The sequence below is a fragment of the Apodemus sylvaticus genome, chromosome 2, assembly GCF_947179515.1.
Source record: "Apodemus sylvaticus chromosome 2, mApoSyl1.1, whole genome shotgun sequence".
Classification (NCBI taxonomy): Eukaryota; Metazoa; Chordata; class Mammalia; order Rodentia; family Muridae; genus Apodemus; species Apodemus sylvaticus.
Window position 1 is genome coordinate 107,112,373 of NC_067473.1, and position 24,379 is coordinate 107,136,751.

At 38.4% G+C, this 24,379-nt stretch overlaps 1 protein-coding gene across 5 annotated transcripts in view; it reads right to left on the bottom strand.

Annotated features, from left to right (window-relative positions):
- The window catches only part of Ctnna2 (catenin alpha 2), a 1,018,271-nt gene that overhangs the window by 278,270 nt on the left and 715,622 nt on the right, over positions 1–24,379 (bottom strand). For all 5 annotated transcript variants that reach the window (XM_052174030.1, XM_052174029.1, XM_052174028.1 and 2 more), the window contains one exon: positions 8,749–8,829. In XM_052174030.1, coding sequence (XP_052029990.1) covers positions 8,749–8,829 — 81 coding nt within the window. The remainder of the gene's footprint in view (positions 1–8,748; positions 8,830–24,379) is intronic.

The following is a 24,379-nucleotide window of genomic DNA, read 5'->3' on the forward strand; positions in this document are numbered from 1 at the left end:
GAAGAGGCCAGTACTTGAAGCTCCCACTTCCTAAAGTCTTTCTATTAAAGCATATGCAACTCAGTCTCCTCTCAGCAAAGCATGCTTTTAGAGTAATAGCCATAGGTAAAGATGCCAGACTTTTCGATGCCGGCTTTTCCTTAGATCAAGACTTGCTAGTGTGAGAGGAGCCAAGCTGGTGTCCCCTCTAGATCTGAGACACTTACTTTCTATAGGATCACAGAAATAAACTAAACCATCTCATGATGTGGAACCTTGCCAATGATATACCTATGTAGTATCTAAAATAATATTTCCTACTGATTCAATCACACACCAAAGACATAGGGGTAATATATGTGTAATGGTACATGTCTATAATCTCGCACTGAAGCAGGAGGATTTCCAGTTCAAGTTGACCTGTGCTACATAGTAAGTCCTTGTCTCAAAAAAAAAAAAAAAAGAAAAGAAAAGAAAAAGAAAAAAAGAAAGAAAGAAAGAAAAAAGAAAAAGGAAAGTATTGGCTGTACTGGCATTTAAAAATGTTTTCTAATAATTTTCCTAATGAAAGGGTGGCCAGAACAGAACATCTAACTGCTAATGAAGCCTTCTTGCCAAGAACCCTCTGTCTGTGTTCTTGAACCTCTGTATTTATCCTGCTTTGTTCCTGGTCTTTTTTCGTTTGGTTTCCACTGCTTAATTATGGATTAGCAATAGTATGTATTGCTTAGTTATATATTTCATATCTCTCTTATTGTACAATTGTTTCTGATCTCTTGTGCTTCCACAGTAATCTAAGGATCTAACCTAAGGACCAAATCTCTGGGGATTCTGGGCTGTGTCAGCATCTCAGTACAAAATCACAAGCCTTAGTATTTAGAAGAAATCACAGAGCCAATGTGTTTTGCTGCTGTTGCCTTAGACATAACCTCATCTCCTTAGGAAGAAAAACATACTCAGATCCAGAAATAAGTTTCAAATGTTTCCTGACAATGAATCTAAAAATAATTGACCCTACCACGGGAGATATGAGAAACAGAACTGGATGCCTTAATATTCCTGTTTACTGTAAATGCTTTGGGATGTCTGTAATTCACACATCAAGAAGCTAGATACCTAAACAGAGCAGCACCTTTTCAACAGGCTGCAGTGAGCCATAGCACTAAAACCCAGGGGTGGGAGAAGACAGGAACCAGCTTTTGACATCCACCACATTTTTTTTTTCTGTCTACAATGGGTACATGTTATTACAAACCCTCCTGTGGTAGAGATGTTGCTGAAACCCATGGGGTAACTGGGCCTATGAGCATAGGCCTTGAAGCTGAGCTACTTGGAAACAATAGCAGAAGGATCACAAGTTCAAGGCCAGCCTAGGTGACAGAGTAAGTTCAAAGCCAATCTGGGTATGTGCCTAAGACCTTGTCTTTAAATATGAAATTGTAATAGTAATTAATAGTAATAATAATCATAACAATAATAGGCCTGGGGGCCCTTAATTTATTCTCCAGTGTGAAAGAAAGAAAGAAAGAAAGAAAGAAAGAAAGAAAGAAAGAAAGAAAGAAAGAAAGAAAGAAAGAAAGAAAGAAAGGAAGGAAGAAAGGAAGGAAGGAAGGAAGAAAGAAAGACAAAAAAGAAAAGAAAAGGGAAACTAATTAAGAATTTCTCTCTCAGTCTCCTGTCCTCATGCTATTCTCCTTCCCTCTTTATATCTCCCATGTACACCTCAGAGCAGAATAGAATATGGGTAGCCCATTTACATGTGCTATAGAGATGTATAAGCAAGAAGACAGCCAGAGTGCTTAAACTGAAAATAACGCGTGCGCGCGTGCACACAGAGAGAGAGAGAGAGAGAGAGAGAGAGAGAGAGAGAGAGAGAGTACATTGGCTATGCTAGTTATCTCTGTGTCTTCATCTATAAATCAGACAGACAGACAGACACACAGTGGCCATATTTAAACCTCACTGATCTAGCGTAAAGTCTATTTGTGGTCAATCTATGGAGCGATCCAGCACATTGTAAGGTTTGTACATTGGTCAACTAAGTCAGTCTGTTGACTGAGGTCTTCTCTTTGGAAGAGTTCCAACAGAGGCACCTAGAAAATTCTATTAATTTTAGGATCCTCAGAGACAAATGGACTTTCAGACACATGTGATGTATTTCGGAGATCTTCTTTATTATATTACCATCCTACTTAATAATTAGCTCAATATAATGGTACTATTCATGACTCTGTATTGCTGAAAATAGTTTCATTGTAATAGCAAAATTATCCTTATCAAGTTAACCCTCAGTGCAGTACACTTTATTGTGAGAACATTGTCACATATAATAAAGGTAAAAGCCTTAGAATTCAGGTCTTGAGTCTACCCTTGAGATTTCTCAGTAGTTAAAGGCACTTCATGCCAAGGCCCACAATCTGAGTTTTATCCCTGAGATCCAAATGGGAAAAGTAAGGAAATGAATCATGAAAGTGCTTCTCTAAACCAATTAATAACCTAACTGAAAAATTAAATTCCTGGTTGGTTTGAAGAATACGAATGACTAAATTATCCATTAATATGATAGTTACTGTGTATTAGGAAAAACGTAGGTGCTAGTTTATTTATCACCTTGAAACAAAAGACTAATAAAATACTCAAGATGATCACCATCACCCAAATAAACTGGTGTTCTGGTATATATAGGAGAACATAGTGACAATTTTGAAATTTGGTTTGTTTGAAAAACAGAGACATATTATGGGAATGTGTTTTAGTTTAGTTTAGTTTTGTTTTGTTTTGTTTTGGGGATCCTTTGGACTGACCACTGCAGCCAATGATGATTTGTCTCATGCTTTAGCAGGGGTGTGATTTTATCAGCTCCAGTTTGTGTGATTGTGTGATGTTTGGAATTCTGGGGGCTTTTCAGAGGATATATAAATGCTAGGGCCCTAAGAGGTTGGGTAGATACAGGTTGTTAGTTGTTGGGAAGTGTGTTGTTATTGGTCAGGGTTTGTTAAGTCGTTGTGTACAAAAAAAGAAAAAGAAAAAGAGAAAAGAGAAAGAAAGCCGGGCGGTGGTGGTGCATGCCTTTAATCCCAGTACTTGGGAGGCAGAGGCAAGAGGATTTCTGAGTTCGAGGCCAGCCTGGTCTACAGAGTGAATTCGAGGACAGCCAGGAATATACAGAGAAACCCTGTCTCAAAAAACAAACAAACAAACAAACAAAAAACAAACAAACTAAAAATCCTGACAGTGAAGATCAAACTTGCCCCAAGGAACTTGACATCTCTCATCAGCAGGAATTAATCTAATGATAATACTGCCCTTGTTTTGACCTCTGACTTTATTTTCGGATCCCTTTCCTTTCCTCTCTATCTTTTTCCCTCTCTTATCTAGTGTTAGAGAGTTGAAAGGGTGAAAGAAACAGGTAGAAACAAGAACCCACAAAGCAGCAAAGACCAAGTACAGGAAAGATGGAAAGATGTGCTTATTCATAGGTTGTGTATCAAGGGATAACAAGCAGGAGCAGCAGGCAGTCACTTGCCGGGACCTCTGTGAGTGAGGGATGGAGCTGGAGGCATCTCTCTGACCAGACATGGTGGAAGCCAAAAGCTTTGATTCCAAACTGGTTCCAAAATCACAACACGGATAACTCAGATATGGGGCCCACTGTGCCAACAGTTCTGAAATTAGAACATACTGCTCAGAGTTAAAAGTTATAGTCTCAAAAATCCTAAGATAATCATACTCTACTATTGCAAGCTGTCATGGGTTTTAAATTGCAACATGGATCTATGTCAATCTGTTTAAAGTGACCTTATGACCTTTTCCACAGTGTGAGGACTTGGCTTCCTTGGGAAATCTTGCCTCAAGGGTTTCTACTTGCTGGAAAATTCTACTTCAACAAAGATCTATTTTATTGAAGTCTTTTGGTTATTTTTAATGATTCACAAATCTAACTTCACGTCCCTAATTAGAGACATCTAAGATAAGGATTGTGATTGACCTTATTCATTTTAATTTAGGAAGTAGAATTTTAAAAGGTTCCAGCCCCACTCTTCTAAGGGACTCTTCCTAAGGGATATCAGGAAGTGGACGGAGGAGTGGGGGCAGGGTGAGTGACTAAATGAAAGCCATCAAGATACCCAGCTAATTTATCTTAGCTTCTGTAAAACTACCTGTTTGTATAGAACTGTCCTTTTCATTTCCAGAAGATTATCAGGATGTTACTTTTGCATTTAAAAGTGCCGTAGTCTAAATGCTAAGGTCTACATTTGGGTTCAGAATACCTGAGAATTGTCCCAGCTCGCTGGAATAAAGACTTTGAATTGGTTATAAACTGTGTCTGAGTGGTCATTTCTTCTGTAACAAAGAAATAAGAAACCACGTGTGTTTGTGGATATCATCCTGGGTCATCCACTGGGGGTTCTCCTTTATAATCTGTTATCAGGCAAGTTCATCTGCAACTGAAAGCATGCCACCAGTGAAAAATATTCCACTGCATTTGATACCTAGGGGAAATCTTCTTTAATTCTATTAACTAACTACCGGAATGGCTTTTTTCTTTAATTTTAAGATTTATTTCATTTTCTTTGTGTTTATATGTGTCTGCTTGCGTGATTGTATGCCACACATGTACACATGCCATGAGGATCAGAGAAAGGTGTCATGTCCCCTGGAGATGGAGTTAGAAGGGGTTGTGTTTGTCACTGCTGATCCAGACTTCTAGCCCCTAACTGCCCAAATCTAAGGGGCAGGTCACCCAGCTGAGCCAGGCAAATTAGTGACTGCATATTCCATCCAAATTGAGCTTCAATTTAGATCAGTGAATTTTTGTGTGTGTGTACCATACAGGTAAATGTGGAGAGAGAGAAAGGATGGGAAGAAAGATAAAAATATTCCAACATATGGGTAACCACGGAACTGACAGATGGGGACCATTTTAGTCCAAGAAAGGCGGATTAAGAAAGAGAAAGGTGTTTGAACCAAATCCACAGATGTGGTGGGATATTATGCTCTTACGGCTGTGTGTCAATACCATGAAACAATCTTCCTGTAATCCTCATTCCTGCAAAAGTTGAGAGAAGAAAACCACTGACGGCCCCAGGCACAGAAGCAGTGCTGCTTTGCCTACCACACAGAACGCAGCACTCCAGGAGGCTTATCTCAGCAGCATTCAAGTTCTACCACTCTCAAAGCTACTGAAAGACAATCCTTGGAATTCCCTCATCATTTCTTTTTAAACTAATGTAAGGGAGGAGGCAGCATGTACAAGTCCTAAGTGGAGAGAGCTAAAGATGCTGGCTTCTATATGAAAAACCCGAAGTCCTATTAGAACCACATCAGAAGGTAGGAGTACAAATTCATTATCTGGTCCATAGTCTAAGCAAAGACAGTGTCTGGGGACCTCTTCCATGCTTCTAAAGTCTGATTATCACCCCTTAGAACCTCTGACACAGAAAATGAGTGAATACATTTCTATATTTATTTTTTCAGCTCAAAAAAATCCTACAGATTGTGTTTGGCTCCTCACTTCATGAAAAGAAGAGATCAAGAGATGAAGACTCCAGAGCCAGGTATGACAGCTGACACCCATAATTCTAACACTCAGTAGTTGAGGGGAGTGGATTGTTGTGATATTAAAAGCTAGTCTGAGCTATGAGTGAGACTGTCTCAAAGGAAGTGAGAGGGCAGGGTCACTAAATAGGATATCTAGGGTAGTGCTGCAACCTTAAAATCATAGTCAAGATATGTATTACAAGTAAATTGTTTTTCATTATCTAATTTTTATTAGCTATGTCACTTCATACCAGACAGATAGGAAATGGAAAGATGATCTAAGACAGTATGATAACCAGAGATGCTCATCTCTCTGTTGGTATACCAACACACACAATGTTTTATTATGCCATACTTCTACTATTTTCATGAACTGATTACTTTGCATCCTGATCAGAGCTTCCCCTCCCTCCTTTCCTCCCATTCCCTCTTGCTCACTTCCTCTCAGTGAGTTCCTCTTTTCTTCAGAGAAAAGGAGAACTCCCATGGATATCAACCTGCCGTGGTATATCAAGTTGTAGTAGAACTGGTCACATCTTCTACTGAGGCTAGACAGGGTTGTCCGATTGGGGAAAGGGATCCAAAGGCAGGCAACTGCTCTCAAATGGAGACTGAAATGCCTTTCTCCTACAGCCAAGGAGGACTCCTAGTGAAAGGAGGGGAACATCAACTAACTCATAAAACCTTCAACCCAAAATTTGTCTTGCCTACAAGATGTGCAGGGATAAAGATGGAGCAGAGATTGAGGAAATGCCTAACCAATGACTGGCCCAACTTGAAACGCATCCTATATAAGATAGCCAGTCCTTGACACTATTAGTGATACTTAGTCTGCTGTGCTTGCAGACAGGAGTCTATCTTCTGAGAGGCTTCATCCAGTAATGCATGGAAACAGATTCAGAGACATACAACCACACATTAGGTGGTGCTTGGTGAGTCTTGTGGAAAACGGGATAGACTTGAGTAAGCCAGAGAGGTCAAGTGGGGGCTCACATAGACTGAAACACAAAACAAAGAAGCAAACAAACTAGAAAAGAAAAACAACAACAAAAAAGGAAATGTCCTTTTGTTAACTAGCAAATGAACATCTTTAGACCCAAGGAATAATCTATCTTATGGAAGATATTACTTGAATCATGTCTTCCTTCTGGGAATATCCTGCTGGCAGCCAAAAGTTTCCAAGCAGAACTGTGGTGCTGTGATTTCCACATAGAAATGTCTATCACAGACCTTGGACACTCAGCCCTAAAGGGAATGGATCTATCCAACCCCTCACCCAACCCCCACTTCAGGGCTCAGAGATACCCTTGAAAGAGCAGGCACAAAGACTATAATATTAAACCCAAGGGAATGGAGGACACCAGGAGAACAAGGCCTTCTAAGTCAACATGATACCAGGACCACTGCATTTATATTATGGGTTCCAGTGTTTTTATGGGCTGCCTAAGTGCACAAACTAGGGGCTCCCCAATTTTTATGTCTTCTCTTGGGCTCTTGTTTGTTTATGTTGTCCAATTCTGATGAGTTAGTTTTTGTTTGGTCTTATATATCATTTTATAATTTTCTGTTTTATTTTTATCCCTTAGAAACCTGTTTGCTTTCTAAGGAGGATGAGAAAGAAAGTAGATTCAGATCAGAAAGAGGGGAAGAGATGGGAATAGGAGAGAGGGGAAGCAGTAATCAGGATATATTATGTGAGGGGGGAAAATCTATTCAAATAAAAGAGAAGAAAAAAATGTCTTTCACACGCTTAAGTGCTTCTATGCTTGACCCCCAGCCACTGCTGCTGTTCTGGTGGGTTATATATAAAGCATTAGGTGGTAGTCTCTTTTTTGAGGAAATGGGTCTCTGGGCGGAGCGTGTTCAGTTTAAGATTCAAAGAAAAGAAAAGAAAAGAAAAGAAAAGAAAAAAAGAAAAAAAGAAAAGAAAAATGTATGAACCTAGATATTTAGGAAAAGCCCATTCTGAACCATGTGTGTGGACCCTGGGTTCTGGGATAACCTGTATAGTCACTTGATACTAGTAGATATCAGGAATTCAGGAATACAAGAGGTTCATAGCCTGCCAGAACCTGGGCTTCAGTTCTCTCAAAGCATCTCAAGAGTCAGCTGAATCTCTTTCAATCAGTGGTTCTCAAAATGTGAATTGGCAGACCTTTGGAATCATAAATCATATAAATATTTACATTATAATTTATAACAGTTGCAAAATTACAGTTATTGAGTAGCATGAAAAAAATTTATGGTTGGCATGAAGAATTGTAATAAAGGGTTGCAGGACTGAGAAGTTTGAGAACCACTGCCTTAAAAACAAAAACAAAACAAAACCTTAGAAAACAATTATAATAAAAAATTGTCTGTTAAATGTACTACATAATCATTAAAAATCATTTTCTTGAATAAAAACCAACAATAAAAGTCTTCAATGTCATTATTGGTCAATGGTCATAAAATATTTGTATAAAAAGAAAAGTCCCTGCCTCCACCAGATAAGATTTCCCCTAAGAGGAGGAGGAAGAATAGAAGGAGGAAGAAGAGGAGGAGGAAGAAGAGGAGGAGGAGGAAAGGTAAGAAGGAAGGAAGGAAGGAAGGAAGGAAGGAAGAAAGAAAAGAAAAGAAAAGAAAAGAAAAGAAAAGAAAAGAAAAGAAAAGAAAAGAAAAGAAAATGAAACCATCAGATGAATGACAGCATTAGCCATTTAATTCATGCCACAAAATCTCATTTTCATTCTGGTCTTCCCCTCAAAAAAACTGATTAACATACTACCTATATTTACAATGGAATATAGTAGGTTTTAGACCTTAATGAACCCATCATATTGAGGGTTTTATTTGCCATTAAAAATTAGCGTTCTAGGATATCATTCAACACATTGAAAGTTTAGTAAGTAAGAACTCTCATAAATTAGTGACAGGTTCAAAACCTATTTGGATTCAGAAACTGAAAACCAAATGTCCATAGTAAGAATATTCAAGTTCTTATCTGAGAGGGTCATGTCTGTCCAGGGAGTGGCTACCTTATGTGTTATTAACCTCATGCTACCCTCAGACATCCCATTTCTTGGCTCAGAACTTTTCTAATTTCCAATATATTTCTATCTATATGTATGTAGAAGAGATGAGAAATAGCTCCCTAAATTCGTAAGTTCTTAAAGGTTACCCCAGAAGGGGGCATTCTGCAGAACCAGAACAAAGTACTTTGTAGTGAAAATAGGAAGAAACCCATACCTGTCTCCTCAGATCTCTTGTTTTCTTGGTCATCTTATCAATAGCAATGTTGAGAGGGTCTCCTTTTTCTTTTCTTCCAGTCTGTTAAGAAAAGAAAATCATTTCCAGTTTATAAAATTCAGTATCAGGACCATTAAAAGTTTAAAATTATTCAGTAAAATACTTAAGTTACAAAATCCATCCAATTAAAAATGAAACAAAACATTTGTTTAAGTATTCTATGAACATGGCTGGGTCACTAAGGTCATTTTTCTCTGAATTATAAATTAACATTGAAACAGACAGTAGCATTTTCAGAATAGTTATATCCATGTTCAACTCCCTGTAAATCCATTTTCTTCCTCTCCAGCCATTTATGAATAAAGTACATAACACAATAGGTGTCTTGCTTTGGATTTCAAAAGACAAATATAATGGGATTCTCAGTTATATAAGCATGCTTATGATATAAAAGACAAACGAAATGTTTTTAAAGAATTCACAGGGCTTGAGGAGATGACTCAGCGGATTAAGCACTTGATGTGGAACAACCTAAGGACCAGAGTTTGTCCCTTGAGAGCCTACATAAATGCCAGATTTGTGCAGCAACCCAAATGTATTTCAAGCACTTTGAAAGCTGAAATAGGTAATTCCCTGTAACAAGATAGCTAGGAAAGCTAGGGTATCCGTGAGCTCTGGGTTCAAGTGAGAGACACTACCTCAATGCTTGCAGAGGAAGCAACAGAAGAAAACTCCTAATACATACATGTGTAACCATACCTGTGCACACACATGTATACACACACAAGAATACACATATATGCATGAACACTACACATGCAAAACAAAAATGTAAAAACAAATTCTCCACCGTCAAAATTTTTATGCCAATATTTCAAAGACCATGTTACAGGCTTTGTACCGAGACTAGGAGAAATTTTCTAGAAAATTTAAAACTTCTAATCTCTGTTCTACAAAGCAGAAGTGCCAAACATGGCCATAAGCATCTCACAGTTTGTGATCATGAGCAAAACTTTTCAACAAAGAGTTGTAGAAGCAAAAGAACAGACAATAAACAACCCTTCAACTAATGATTCACTTAAAATTTCTCTAGTTTCATGTTTATTTTCCATTTCCCTGATGACTGTAGAAAGACAAGAAAAATAGGTAAAGAGAATCTGCAGTATTTCTATTTTCTAAAATTGGTATTTTTACTAGTGTGGGGAGTGGGGGATGGGTAGGGCTTCATTATTCATGATCATCATGTAGAGATCAGACAACAGCATGAAGAAGTCAGATGTCTTCTTCTTCCACATGGATTTAGGGAATCAAAGTCATGGAATCAGGCTTGACAACAAGTACCTCTACCTGCTAAGCCATCTGGCCAGGCCTCTATTATTTTGTTTTGGTTTAACACTTAAAAGATTCCCATGGATTCCAAGTTCTATGAACACTGCAGATTCACCATCTTCCATACAAGATGCAATCATTTAAAAAATGTGTGAAAACTATTACATCAACAAAGCTTCTGTCTAACACCCTATAAATTTATTTACTTGCATTCTTATGGGTAAATCTTCTCTCGTTCCATATCCCATCTGTACAGAATCACACAAAGTTTCAGAGTTAAGCATAGAATAAATAAGACCCTAGATAATATGTTCTGCCTAACAGATAATTTGTTTAGAGGAAAGATGTGACTGATTAAAGGACACATAAGGTCTATTTTCATGAAAAACCCTAGACACATGGAGCCTATCAAGGCACATAGGCATCAGAATTTAAAACTGGGCTGAAAGCAGTCACTTTTCTCTGAAACTTGCCTAATTAAGCCAGTTTTTCTAAACAAATATGTGATGCATAGCCCACAGGGTTTTCACTGAAACGTGAAAACTTGGGGCATATGTGTGTATATTTTTAGTTGTCTAAAATTCTATAAATCTTTTCTTCTCCACTGTCTAAACTCACAAGCTGACTCTTTCAGATGTACACATTGAGGTCGTTAGTAGGAAGGGCTTAAAATAAAGAGACTAACATTTTACAACTTGGAAATATCAGCCCACAAATAGCTCCAACAAAACAAAAGTATATGAAGAAGAATGGAGTGGTTTAGTCTTTCCAAAGAACAGAGGAACATGGTTCCATTAAGGAAGAGTTCCCCCAGCATCCAGTCTTCCAATATTCAGGTAGACACTAATTTAATAGTCAGTAGAAACTTTTCTTCTGATTATTTTGTAAAGAAGATCTTTGCCATCAAAATACAGGGTCCATTCTGATTCATCTTCATCAATCAGAATAGAAAAATGTATGCAAAAAGTAAAAATCATTGTGTGTGGTGGTACAGTAATACTAGCCCTTAGGAGACAGAGGCAGGCAGATATTTGTGAATACCAGGACAATGTGTTCTATACAGTGAAACCAGGTCACTAAAATAAACAATCAAATATGTACATACATACATAAGGTTTAAATTGTGGTTAGAACAAGGGAGAGAATAGCTACCAGTTAAAAGATGAGGGGTGGGGAATCCAGAGATGGAGCCATTGGTAGAGTATTTGCCTGACAAGTATGAAAAGCTGAGTTAAAATTCCTAGAACTGAAGTAAAGCTGGATGTCTTAGTACACACATTTATAATCCCAGACCCCTACAAGGACACATGAGGCAGAGACAGGAGAATCTCTGCAAGGTAATAGGCCAGCTAATCTGACATATGCAATGGAAAATTTGAAAAAGATACTGCAACAAATAAAGTCGACAGATAGGACCAAAACCTTAGATTTTTCCTTTGACTTCCACACACTGTGGTACACTAATGCCCACATTCATATTCATGAACACACACACATTTGTCTTTCTGCCACTCAAAGTGCTACTTCTCTTCCGATTGTCATCTAACCTAGAGCTAAGATCTAACTAATGTCCTCTAACCTTGTCTTATGTTTGGGGACTTCACAGCATATCTATTTGCTGTCCCAAAAATCTTTCTCCTCAAACTTTTGCCCATATCACTAGTCTCATGTTCTAGTATAATTGTTTGTAAGAGAGACTTTTTGAGAAGTGGGAACCTTAGCTTTCCCTATTACTGTGACTGCCCCAAAGATGCTACATCACAAATATGTGACATGTGACATTCATGGTATTGAGAAACACGTTTCCTTTGCTTGCAGAAAGAATAATATATAGGATGAGAATATGAACATGTACTGCATTCAGCTTGTAATGTCATAGAACATCAAGCTGAAACAGAATTTTGTAAAACAGATTTTTATTTATTTTTATTTTTTAGTTATGAAAACATACTTTTATTTTTGTTGAGAGGGTATCTTCCCCAGGATAGCTTTGAAATTGTCATGCTCTGGAAAATAACCTCGAACTTCTGCTCTTCCCCGCCCTAACGCCTAAATATGGGATCAGAGATAAGTGTGTTGTACTTGGTTTTTGCAGGGTTCCAAATGGATCCTGGGACCTCATGCCTGCTAGGCAAGCACTCTACATAATGAGTGATATTCCCAATATTTGCCCATATTTTTCCCCACAGGAAGTCATTTATTGCTGCAGTCATTTAGCAGAATGAAATTAGTAGGTTTTCCTATAGGAAACATGACCTTGATAGTTTCAAGATCTTGGCCTCATTGAAAGTATTGGGTATGGATTCCATCTCATGGAACATGCTTTCAGTCCAAAAGAAAGTGGTTGTTTACTCCTGTAATATTTGTGCCACTGATGCACTAGTGGGTATATCTTGCAGTCAGCTTGCTTAGTTTTTAAGGTAGGTAATATCTGCTGTAGGGCTTGCTTCAGTGTTCCTATCCTAAATCATGCTCTGCCAAATTTAATTTTATCTGGTGCAGAGCTTGCTTCAATAGTCCTGTCCTAATCCCTGCCTTGTCAGATTTGTCTTAATTTAATTTAATGTCTTTTTTTGTTCTACATGGATTATTTTTCAGGGGAACTCAGTGTTTGGCATTTACTCTTATTCACTAATTATTCCCAGTAGCTAAGCTATCTTAATCCATTTTATTACTTAAAATTATTACTTTTAGATGATATGGGAGGCTGTGGTCGTATTAGTGGTAGTGGAGGTGGTGTTGTCTCTCTGTGTGTGTGTGTGTGTGTGTTCATGAATATGAGTGCACAGGGCTTACTTTCAGACAGTGTCCTTCCTGTGTGAATACTGCTGACTATATTTTAACCAGCAAACCCAGAGGTCTAGCATTCCATGCCATTCTTGTCAAGATTCCGTTCATGCAATATTTTCTATTCTAGATCTCTTTAACTTCCAAGTCCTTACCTAAAGGAAATCCAGAAGTGAAGGTGGTATAGAGTGCATAAAATAAAATTTTAAAAGAAAGTCGCTAGCTCCTTTTTAGTTATGTATTATGAAAAGCAGGGAGTAGGGAAGTGTGCCTGTGAGTGCATGTGCCTGCAGAGGTCAGCAGAGGGCATCAAATCCTAAGGAACAGATGTTGTACAAGCAGAAGGAAGAACAAAGTATGGATACTCTGGTCCTTCTTAGAAGGGGGGAACAAAATACTCATAGAAGAAGATACAAAGTGTGGAGCAGAGTCTGAGGGAAAGACCATCCAGAGACTACCCCACCTAGTGATCCATCCCATATACAGTTACAAAACCCAGACACTATTATCTATGCCCACAAGTGATTGCTGACGGGAGCCTGATATAGCTATCACTTGGGAGGGTCTGCTAGTACATGAGAAATACCAAGGAGCCCACTCTCAGTCAGCCAATGAACTAAATGGGGGAGCTAGAGAAAGGACCCAGGGAGCTGAAGGGGTTTGCAGTGCCATAGGAGGAACAACAATATTAGACACCCAGTACTCCTAGAGCTCCCAGGGACAAAAACATCAACCAGATAGTACACATGGTGTTACCCATGGCTCCAGATGCATAGGCAGCAGAGTTGGCCTTGTAGGACATCAAAGGGAGGAAAGGCTCCTGGTCCTGGAAAGGCTCCATGCAGCAGTATAGGGGGATACCAGGGCAGGGAAGCAGGAGAGGGTTGATTAGGGAACAGGGGGAGGGAAGATCGCTTATGGGATTTTCAGGGGGAGGGACCCAAGAAAGGGGAAATCATTTGAAATGTAAATAAAGAATATATCTAATAAAAAATAAAATTAATTAAAAAAAGAAGTTCTAGATATCTGTGAACCCCCAAACCAATACAGTTGTTGAGAACCAAATCTGTTTCCTCTGGAGACATTGTAGATATTCTTGCCTTCTGACAAACCTACTCAGATCCAAAAATGGAGTTTTAAAGCAAGTGCTAGAGTTTAGGTAATCTGAGTCACTGACCAGGATCATAAATTAATTGGCTCTCTATAAGCTTAGATTTGAAATAAAGTTTGTATGTAGGAATCAGCCATTGTTGTGAATGTACATGCTAAAATGTACACAGCAAAGAAGAGCTTTCAAGCTAGGCCTGGAGCTAGCTATGTGCCTATGATCCCAAAAGCTTGGGAAGGAGTCTATATGACACTATTATGTTACGCTCCCATCACACAGATAGAGTAATGTGACAAAGTTGCCTCCTAATCATACCAGTGAACTGTTACTAGTCTGTGATCATAAATTATTGATGTCTGTTTTGTTTTAAGTAAAACATATAACACAATGTATGCCCTGTCTTCTTAATAGGTTAGCAGATAATCAATCATGATGTCAATGCACTTAAAACAATAAAATATTTTAACTGTATTTAGAGTAGTAAGGTGAGTATATGGGGCATAAAATAAATAAGCAAATTAAAACAAAATTTAGAAACTAGAGGCCAGAGATATGGTAGTGTGTGGCTATAACCCCATCACTGAGGAGGGGGAAGCAATGAGAAGATCAATATCTTCAGCTACATATTGAGTTTCCCAAAAGGCTGAACCACATGAGATCCTGTTTCAAAAATAAATAAGGCTCTGTGATTATAAAGTTTCATGTGTTTCTCTTCATTGGATATTAATAAATCATGAGTTTGGGTCTTATTCCCTTTAATCTTCTGCCCTGTATTCTTGGACCTGTTCCCACTTACCTTCATCTTAGACACATTTTTGGTTATGAGAATGTAGTCTGCTTGCCTGGGTGTTTGTGTGTTTGCACATGTGGGTGCATTTGTATACACATGCGTATGTGTACGTGGGGGGGGGGGCAAAGGCTGTCATTAGACATCACCTTTCACTAAAAACAGACCTTGCCAATCTGGCTAGTTTGGCTAAGCAAGTGTGCGCTAGGGATCAGACCTCTGCCTCTTGAGTGTTGGGATTACAAGTTGGACTACCTAATATTCACATGGGTGTTGAGGAATTGAACTCTGGTCCTCATGCTTGTATAAGTACTTTGCCCACTGAACCAATTCACTAGTCCATCTCCTTTCTATTTACTGGCAGTAGGATGTTGTTTAGTAAGTGTCATTATTTTAAAAAGACAATACTCCAAGTACTTTCCCACACTGCTGTGTGTTCCTATCCTGGTAGCCATCTGCTGTGCTAGGGCAGAGCTTGTTTATAGAATTCTCTTTGTTTTAGACTTAGAATGTTATTTTACAAACATGTCCAGGGTATATCCATGGCTTGAATTGACAAGAGCAAAGAGAATACATTTTTTCATTTGGGTTTTCAGAGGACAACTTTATTGCCTTAGACTTTGGCTGCCAGCTCCAGTCCAGTTTGCCAGAATACGAGATGTTTTGGAGACCTTCAGAATTCCAGTTTCATTCTAAGCAGAATTATTATGCCATTCGCTGGAGGATGGGGACTTTACAGTTACTCTGCAGGTAAAGTATAAGGCTTTCTTTTAATGATTTTTTTTTATCATACTAATTTTGGCCTCTTTAAAAATTCTGAGGTTGACACTGTAGAGCACTTGGTTAGAATATTTGTCTAGTATGCACGACTCCTGAGTTCGTTACCCAGCACTGTAAGCCATATTCCATGGTATATACTTTTCATCATAGCATTCAAGAGTGGGAGACAAGATGACTAGAAGTTCAAGGTCAACAGTTATAGATCAACTTTGAGACCAGCCTGAGCTGCCTGGGTTCTCTGAACTCAGCTGCCTGTTCACAAAATAATGATTGTTATTATTATTAAAATTCTCTGAGTAGATTAGATGGGTGATACATACATCATTCTTGAAATTTCTGAAGATGTATGTAATATATGCACATCGCCATTATAAATGACACCTGATCCTAACTTCATGATCTATGTAGCACACTGTTAAGAAATATTAACTTCAAATCTTTAAAAATGAGTACTTCTTTCAAGGGCATTCTCATTCCAGTTTGCCTTCTCACTTAACATGGTTTATTGAATACAGGTAGTATCCAATGGAAAGTGGACGGATGAGAAGGTAATGAAATGAAAGGAAGAGGTTAATTCATACAAGTCCTCTGAACACCGATCTACCATGGAAGGTACCCATTAGAGCTACAGACTCACAGCAGCTGTGTGTGGAGGGCACAGTATAAATATGCCAAACATGGCTGTAGGAATATAAATACCTATAACATTCTTCCTTTCCCTCAAATGGACCTGAAAACTGAACTGAATATATAAGAAATATTCAAAATACTGTGTAGCTGTGATTCTTGTAGAGTTGACATATTAGAGGTAAATCAAATGCCCAGTCTTCAAATTGTTGTCATTTGAAAGAAATAAAAGTCCAAATCATTGGAATGGCAAAGAGCAATAATGTGCCCTGCATTCTACCTGCAACACATTTTGCTGTCATTTAAATCTATGATTTAGACAACAGGAGGGAGGAGGAAAAAATTATCTATTGATCCAGCAGTCACCCTATCATATTTGGAAGGTTGCCTACCTACCCTCAAACCCCGCATACAGAAATCATATCATTATTACAAATAGCACCATTATTTATAGAACCTTGAGCACTTCATAATACCTTTATGCTGTGTATAAATCATTGTGTGAACATGTGGACCTTTCTAAATATTTCTTTTTCACTAGCTAAGAAGATTTGTCTTGAAAAGAAAGATTCAGTATCTTTTAGGAATGGATGTAAGTTCAGAAGAGACAACAAAGAAAATCCATCATCTGACCACATCACCCACAGCCCAGCTTTCCTAGATGCCTGAATGATAGCTGGTAGGGGAGTAAGAGACAAAGGTGCAGAAAGAAACAGTGATGTATCTTCTATCTCCGCTAGACCTTGTCAAAGTTCAAAAACTCATAAACACATAATATATGGCTATAAAAGAAACTGGTTGGTAAGACCCTCAGGTCCTGCTCATTAGTACAGATGATCCTCAACTTATGAGAAACCTGATAAATAGTACTGATAAATTCACTATATCTTGAATGCACTGTCAGTAAAGAATACATTTGATACACTGATCATTTTAACTTTGAGTTATGTGCAGTAAGGACCAATGTCTTGATCACATGACAGAGAACTGTGGCTTATCACCATTGTCTGGCATGGTAAGAATGCCAAACCAATTTAGACAGCCTCTCACAGAACCAAATCAAAAATGAAAAGTACAAGTACAATTTCTACTCATATATAGATAGTGATATATATATATATATATGTATATATATATATATACATATATATATATATATATCACTTTCATACCATGGCAAAGTTTAAAGATCACTCATCCAACCATATGAAGTCTAGGACATCTATATTATAATGTCATTCCATACACAAATCAAATGATGTGCACAGGAGATGGATTCTGGGTCCCCATCATCCAATCATACTATAGATGATCTTTCACAAATAGAACACTGTTATTTTTTTCTGTCTGAGCAACAACCAAGGACCCTTAACTAATGGATGAAGTTGTAACATTCAAACCTGTGGGGATGAGCCCCAGTTTTGTGCACTGGAGGCAGAACCAATAGGAAAGGAGGGGGTATAGTTTCTTCTAAGATTTAGATCCTGGAAGCAGATAACCCTTTAACTGGTTGCACAATGACAGAGATGAGACAGGCAACGTAGAAAATGATGACTGGCTGGGAGGAAAACTGAGACAAACTCAACAGCCCCTCTTTTCAAGAGTCTCCTCCATCCAGCCATCACACAAAGGTCAGCTTCTCCTCTGAGTGCACTCTTCAATTAGCTATTACATTAAATAATGGTGAAATTAATATTTTAGACTGTATTATTTAACAGGTCTCTATGTGACTGCAGAAGAGAAGTCAAGCTTTTTGTAGGTCAAGAAGACCTGGGTTTCTCCCCAAGGAGTCAACAGGAAACTTATGAGAAGTAGTTAGCAAATACTCTAGTTTCATGTCGCTAGAAAGATGGATGCCTCCATCAGGCACCTGGGTATAGGAAACAGGTAGGAAAAGCATTAATAGGTGTTTTGAAAAATATGGAATCCTAAAAATAAATTTCACTACTTCACAAGTTATTGCTCAAAGCCATAGGAAGTATATGATTCGCACCTGTGCAGTGTTTCAATTTATGCTCCTTGATTTATTTTATCAACACAGGTGTCATCATCACTGATAAATTGCCAGGCAACTCTCCATAAAAGATATTTTTCACTGGGTCACCCTCCCTAAAACTTTGGTGATTGCTAAAAGCCTGAGTTAATTAACTCTATATTCCTTCTAAGCCTGCAAGAGAGTGTGAACAACGCAAACTGTTAAAAGATGCCATTTTATCTTCACAGCTGAGATGAAAGGAGTCAAGGCCAAGTACAGACTCCCATTGATTCATACTGGTGGCGCGCACACACACACACACACACACACACACACACACACACACACGTACACTGATTAACAGTTCAAAGAAATTTAAAGTTTCATTTCTTTTTAAGTGCATTTCCCTAAGCCACTTAACTATAGTTAAAGCTTCCAGCACCTCAAAGATCCCTAAAATTTGGTATTTTATCTCACCTCAAAAATATATACATATATACAGACATACATACAGGCACACATACTGTATAAACGCGCGTGCGCGTGTGCACACACACACACACACACACACACACACACACACACGCCAATATCTAGATCCAGACTAGTGAGAGTTCACAGGAAAGTTAGAAATATTCAGGTTTATTGCATGGATAATAGACTTATGTGGAGACCTTTGCTTTAGCTTTCCTGAACCATGTTTACAGACATATCAGGAGCCAGTTTACATCACAACTCCTTTATCACCCTATCCTGCCCTTTCAGTTCACAGACAAACAGCTTCCTCTGCATACCTACAGCTACATCTGCTATTGTTTGTGTTTATGAAGATTTGCCATCTAAGCAATCATTATACATTGTGACAAAGCCCCTAAGCTTATGTTGCTGAATAAATATGGCGTCAAACTATCTTCTAAATACTAGGTTTGATTAGTACAATACAGCTCTTGGCTTTCATCAGAGAAGCTTCTTTTAGCCATGGGCAGTGATTAGTACAGAGACTCACAACTAGCATAAAGGTGTAGAATGTGACTGTGGAGTGCTTGACCTTAAGTAGGACATCTGTTTCACACCCTAGGAAGACTCTGTAAACACTGCAGAAGAGTGGGTGGGGAGAATATGAGCCAGAGGCATGGGAATGTATGCTATAAAACAGTAAGGCATGGCTCACTGCAGCTGTGGTTACCTGAGCAGGGGCAGCTGGAGCTCCCCCTGCCCTTTCATCATGCATGGGACTGGTGCCACTCCTCACTGAGTGTCCAGGACTTAGAGAAGAGGAGAAGACATAAGAGAAGAGGAAGAGGAGGAGGAAGAGCAGGAGGAGGCAAAGGATAAGAGGAAGGAGGAGAAAAAGAGGGGGAAGGGGAGGAAGGGAAAGTAGAAGAGTTGAAAAGAAGGGTTTCCATTAAAAACGAGGTAGACAAGAGAGGCTAATGGGGCCTAAAATTTTTCCATATTCACTAAATATGGATATTGCATGTACATGTACATATATAGATATATATCACATGCATAGATATATGTGTGAATGCATTATGAAATTGTAAAAGAAAAGTAATAAAATAAAAATGATATTGTATTGTAAGAACATTTTTATGACATATCCCTTTTCCTGAGAAGAGGCACAAAAGACCAATGACAGGAAATTATCCACTAGCTACATTTGCTTGAACTCTGAAGCTTTTTACAGCAAACATAATCAAGGAAAATGCTAACAAATTTAGGAAGAGGTATAGCTATGTATGCTTGAGTATATAATGGACATAAGCAGCTTAATCAGTATTCTAGCCATTAGACATGATTCTAGGACACAGACTTGGTGCTGTGGGCATTGGCTACTCTCATGCAGAAGTGTAATTAAGGACTAACTGTGTTTCCTCCAATATTGTCATAATATTGTTTCCACCTCCCACTCTTTATCTACACTTTGTTCACTCTCTTTCTTCCCTGCTCAAAACTTATCCTACAAATAGAGATGAAAATTCTTCAAAAAACAAAGTGTTGTGTGCATGCATTGAAATGTACATTCCTCTGGAGGGAGAAAGGCCAGTGAATGGCAGTCATCAAAATGGTCAGAAGTGGAAGCAAGCAAGCATGAAGATATTGAGCACCAAATGAAATTGATTTGATGCAATGGTGTTTTTAAGAGCCTTGAATGAGACGAGGATTTAAGACTCACTAAAGAATACTCATGGCCACCAATAAAACAAAGCAAGTGTTACTTGAAGAGTAGATTATATACAAAGTATAGGAGTGGCAGGTATTTTCGGAATGCTTTTGGAATCCCAATCATATATCTCCATGTAAATGCCAGATTGAGACACTTTGCCTGATCAGTGGGTGTGGTTCCATTTAACTTGTCTTTCCTTTACCAAACATTTGTTATCACCTCCTTTCATACTTTCTGGTCCCATCTTTACTTGTTTCGAAGACTTCTCCCCCTCCTCATTCCCCTGCTGCTTGAGTAAAGTCCAATTTGTACAAGTCCAAATTATGAGTCACATTATCACTAGGAAAGAACAAAGCAATGTTTTTGATTTAGTTACCTGGAAAGCCTAAACAACTACATATACATGCCAACTATTTGCAAACTTGCAAGCCATGATCTAGAGCTTCTATGCACTGTCATTAGTTGACCAGAGGTCTAAGCTCTTCCTCAATATCTTAAGGCCATCCAAAAGTCAGGCATGCAGTCCTGGATGCTTCTCCACTCCAGAACTATCACAACAGACTTTTATAGGGAGTCATCACAGAGCTCAGTAAGTACACCAGTGAGTCCAGGTCTCAAGGAAAGTGTTCAGAGTCTGGAACCGTGATAGTACAATCTCTTGGGCCATTTCCTCCCCCTTGGAACCAATGAAAACTTTATGAGGCAAACTGCATTTTTTTTCAGCATCACGGTTCAAAACTAAACTAAGCACCCTGGAACACATGTCTCACATCGTCCCAAATATTTCTCACTATGTGGCTCCCATAAACACCATCTGCTATGTTAATTTGTAAAGAATTACAAGGTTCTTAAAATTACACTTTGCTCTCTGTAGCGTATACTGTGTCTATTAAGGGGGAGATGTGAGAACTCACATAGCATCTAAGCAGACACTGAGGTCTTTTCCTTCCTATGCTGAAATCTTACTAAAAGTTTCTAGGTCTGCATGGAATTTCAAGAAATGTATGTATAGGGGATGGAGTGATGGTTCAGTGACTAAGAGTATGTACTGATTTTACAGAAGATTTGATTTTATTTCTCAGCACTTTAAAAGGCAGGCAACAGGCAACTGCCTATTAACTACAGCTCCAGGAGGGTCCAACACTCTTGTGAACTCTTCAGACACTTTATATCTATATTTTCCCACAAACATGTACAATCAAAAATACAATAAATCTTTTTCAAAAGATGTGTATCATGTATCAGTACTCTGTCTAATTTTGTTAAAGTGGAAAAAATCAAATAACAACAACAACAACAACAAAACCACAGAGCAAAACCTGAGCGCAGATTATAAATAGAACTATGTGCATACTTTGTACTTCTCGGATTTTTATGGCAATATAGTCTTCTGCTACAATCCAAAACTAGAACACAACTAGAAGAAGCTCTTGTGAGTGGTTTGCTCCTCACTGGCTCTGAAGCACCAAACTTCTCTCTGAGCCTGACAGGTACCTGGCAGTATGTCCCTGTGCTTTTACTGTGTGTAGTCCCTACACCTAACAAACAGAATCTCACTGCCCAGCATACCACCTGACAAAGGCAGGGCTCAATGACTGCCTGGAAATATGAATTCCAGGTGAACTAAGGGGCTAGGGTTGGATAAATGGTGTAATAAGAATCTTATGACTCTATCCAAAGGATTCCTGAGACTTAAAATTTTTATCTGCCTTTTTATTTACTGAAAATGTTTATCTTATCTGTGCCTGTATGATACAGGAATACTGAGTGTGTGTGTGTGTGTGTGTGTGTGTGTGTGTGCTCATATGCAACAATGTGAGTAGATATCGGAGGATAAAATGAAGCAGCAAATGGTTGAGTCAAGAGAAGTACTTTCTGAGAAAGCCTAACATCCTGAGTTCAATCTCTAGGACTCACACACAGAGAAGAAGAGAACCACCTCTATGACACTGTCTTACATCTGTCACATGCACCATAATATCGCTTTTGCAAAGACAGATGTCTAGTCCCATTCCCCAGAAATCCAATTTTAGTATCCCTTGAGTAAGAATAGTAGTTCTCATTTTTTAATTTAAATATTTGAATTTGTTTTTACTAAGCCTGACAGCAAACTTTGAGCTTTATGTATGCTAATCATAAAGTGCTAAATCAAAAATCAAGAGTTCTGCCATGAAACTATACTCTGAAGTTGTTTATAATTCTTAATTTTATGTCATGTGCATGCCTGTGTGCATGCATGTGCACTGTGTCCATGCAGGAGCTCCAAGCAGTCTGATCCCCTGGAACTGGAGATACAGTTAGCTGAGAGCCACCACGTGTGTGCCATGAGCAAGCCTGAGTCCTTGGCAAGAGCAAGACGAACTTTTAACTGCTGAGCCATATCTCTAGAACCATGCTGTTATTGTTTTAATAGGTATTTTTAAAATTATAGACAAGAGACCAGGGAAATGGCTTTGTAAGCAAAGGTGCTTACTGCCAGGCCGCCTACCTGAATTTCATCCCTAGAAACCATGTAACAGTGAAAACTAACAACCATAGGCTCTCCTCTGACCTCCTTATATATGATGTAGTATGCCCACATGTGAAAACACACACACACACACACACACACACACTCATATATATATATATATATATATATATATATATATATATATATATATATATATATATATATATATATATATAGAGAGAGAGAGAGAGAGAGAGAGAGAGAGAGAGAGAGAAATTAATAAATAAAAGATTATTAAAACTTTAAATTTAAATTTAAACAAGTCTGGAAATAGTCACTGAGCGGCATCCTGACTTGCCTTTATAGTCATCAGACAGTCTTTAACTGTGGCTGGGAAATCTGCAGTTCAGAGTCCAATAAAAACCATCTTGATCAACCTAATTATAAATTTTGCAATCATTCACTGGTGTGAGACTGAAATAGGATCAAGGATTCACAATCATCAAAATTCCGCTTAATTCCTGATGAATTAGTCACTATCTCAAATACATGAGCGTCTAAACCAAACCACTTAATTAAAAAGAGAGTCCTAATGTCTGAGAAATTAAAGAATACCAAGTAAATACACCCCTCTATACCACTTCAAAATTCCCTGCTCAAAGAAAAGGACATTTTACATTGCTTCTCCATATTCCTTGGCTGCGGTTTCTGCAAGGTGGCATCAAATAAAGGGGCTTGATCAATGACAATGGCAATGATCAATGATCAATAACATCAACAGAACTGCTGACTTTATTACCTGAGTTCAATCGCCAGGACCCCTTGGTAGAAAAAGAGAACCCACTCCCATAGGATGTTATGTTTTCCATCTACACACACACACACACACACACACACACACACACACACACACGTGTTTTGAAAATAGAAATGTTTTCTTTTGAAAAATATTAGCAAACTATTCCCCAATCCAGGCAATATTTGAGAACCTCTGTTGGTTAAACTAATGTGTAAATTCCGCTGGTTTCTAAAATGATATGAAAATTTCCTCTTTTTTTTTCCCAGTCCCAAATTCTTTATTCTATTGTAATAACATCTTAGCGTTCAAAGAGAAATGTTTCCCTGAGAACCCAATGGTCCCAGAGATGCCACTCCCACCTTCTTTATCTGAAGCAGTCTGTAGAGGAGATGAAGCCTGTTTCTTCTGATTCGATAGGATGCACATAATCATAACTTCCCTTTCCCTCCCCAATGTGTGGGTCAGGGGAAGTATAATATGTATACCTGTGCATATATGGAAGCTGGAGTCTAACATTAGGTATCTTCATCAATCACTCTGCATCACAGTTTTTGAGATCTGTCTCTCATTGAACCTAGAGTAGGAATCCAGCTAGGTCTCCTAGACAGGAAGTTGTAGGGATCCTCCTGTCTCTGCCTCCCCCAGTGCTGGCATTGCACACACCAGTGACTATGCCCAGATTTTCACAACTCTAACTTCTCCCAGACATGGTAGAGTTGCCCACTTTCTGATGTCAGTAGATGGCATTCTTTTAAACGCAACTTGGAAGAAGCTCTTTGCAAAAGCTAGCAGGACAGGCAAACCCACATCTTTCAGA